This window comes from Mustela nigripes, chromosome 16 (genome assembly GCF_022355385.1).
Source record: "Mustela nigripes isolate SB6536 chromosome 16, MUSNIG.SB6536, whole genome shotgun sequence".
Lineage (NCBI taxonomy): Eukaryota > Metazoa > Chordata > Mammalia > Carnivora > Mustelidae > Mustela > Mustela nigripes.
Window position 1 is genome coordinate 55,473,816 of NC_081572.1, and position 1,795 is coordinate 55,475,610.

At 61.4% G+C, this 1,795-nt stretch overlaps 1 protein-coding gene across 1 annotated transcript; it reads left to right on the top strand.

Annotated features, from left to right (window-relative positions):
• Positions 1–792: 792 nt before the first annotated feature.
• Positions 793–1,083, top strand: TMEM238L (transmembrane protein 238 like). The gene has a single exon (XM_059379084.1). The coding sequence runs from the start codon at positions 844–846 to the stop codon at positions 1,081–1,083; it is 240 nt and encodes a 79-aa protein (XP_059235067.1). The 5' UTR covers positions 793–843.
• Positions 1,084–1,795: the final 712 nt, after the last annotated feature.

Here is a 1,795-nt window from a genome sequence, read left to right on the forward strand (position 1 = left end):
GTCCCTGAGACACGAGGCAGACGTCAAGGCCGAGGGTCTGGAAAAGAGCAGAGAACCAGGTAGACCTTCCTTGACTTGTGCCTGAAGTAAGTAGGCTGTCGGTCCACGCCCAGTCCTCCGCAGCCAGAGGCCAGAGCGCCAACCCCCCTTCTCCCCGGGTCTGTCTTCTCAGATACTTTAATCTCTGGGGTGAGCCTCCCCGTGCAGGAAACTGGGTCCCCGGGACTTCAGAGTGCAGAAATCCGTAGGACCCCACCGGCCCCAGCTGCCTGTTCAGTCTCTAACATTGACCAATTCTCATGGCACAATCTCAAAACCTATTTATGTCAACAATCTCCCTTCCCTATCCTTTACTTAAAAACCTCCCTTCTGTACCAGGAAGAGCTGGGCAGAGCAGTGAGGGGGACGAAAACCCCACCCCAGCCCAGGAGATGGAGAAACCTGCAGGGACGTGCCCAGGACTCGGGAGTCCGAGGACAAGGCACCAGACCGCCCCTCGATGGCACCGAAAATCCCTTGGGGGGGCGCCCGACTCCTCCCCTGCCACGTCGTAACTAAGTGGGCCCAGCCATGACCAGTCCCATTACCAGCGATGTCAGGCTGTTTGGGTCGACCATTCCTGAGTCATGAAGCAGTTAAGGAACACCCTGCCCCAGGGCCGCAGGGCTCATAAGGGCAGACCCACGTGGACTTCCTTGTGTATCCAGACAGCCTGACGGCTCCCTCGTTCGCTCACACCCAGCCACGAGCCAGCCAGCGAGGGCAGCGGGAGGCAGAACCACAGCCCGCCCATGCAAATCAGCCCTGGGAGTGCAGCGGGGCTCCTCCTGCAGCTCCCGGGCAATGCTCCTGGGGAGGCGATGGGCAAGATGCAACCCCGGGCGCTGTGCCTTCCTCCTTGTCCTGGCCCTCCTGCTCGACGCGGTGGGTCTGGTCCTTCTGCTGCTGGGTATCTTCGCCTCCCTCGACTACTGGGACTTTTTGGTCTACACAGGGGCGCTGATCCTGGCTTTCAGCCTCGTGTTCTGGATCAGCTGGTACTCCTTCAACATCGAGGAACCTCTTGAGAAACTGAGCTTGTAGTTTGGCCGTGGCAGAGGAGGAGGGACACGGGCTCTACGGGCTACCTCAACGGCTACCTGACTCTGTACCTGGGCTGTCGGAGGCGCGGGGACACGCTGCCACTCCCACACGGAGCGCCCCAGCGGGGACGAGGTGAGTGCCCCGAGGCCTGCCCGGTGGAGTGGGGGTTCTGTCCATCTGGGTTTCGGCTGCATCTGTGCTGGCCACAGGTGTCCCCTCCCCGGGGGCCCTTCAAACTTATGGAGACTAGAAAGAGGGTCTCCACGGCCCCCTCCACGTCCAATATGCCAGGAGTTGTCCTGCCAGGCAGAACGGGAAGTTGCCCGTTCTGCTCAGAACGTGGGGAGAAAGGAGCCCATCCTGATTCTCTGTTGGCAAGAATCCAGCTCGGGAGTGAGGGGGAAGACTTGAGCCCTGGGAGAGGATGGACAGCTCCCCGATGGTTGGCTGTGCCCTTGCGAGGAGGGAGGTCGTGCAGGCGAGGCTGTGGCGGAGAACCGTCCAGAGCAGCCCTTCTCCCTTGCTTCCTCCCTGTACCTGCGGAGGGGACGTGCACCACAAAGGGGGACCTGCCTCCACATCCCCTCCCAGTGCCATCTGACCCCTCCTCGCACACAATGCACGCCACCACCCCCCTCCTCAGCACCCCAGCCATGGCCGGCCTAGGAGTCAAAAGACCATGAAGTCAGGAGACCATGGCGGACCTTTCCCT

What these genes read in the sequence shown, in the direction of transcription:
- TMEM238L (XM_059379084.1), top strand. Translation starts at nt 844, where the DNA reads ATGCTCCTGGGGAGGCGATGGGCAAGATGCAACCCCGGGCGCTGTGCC.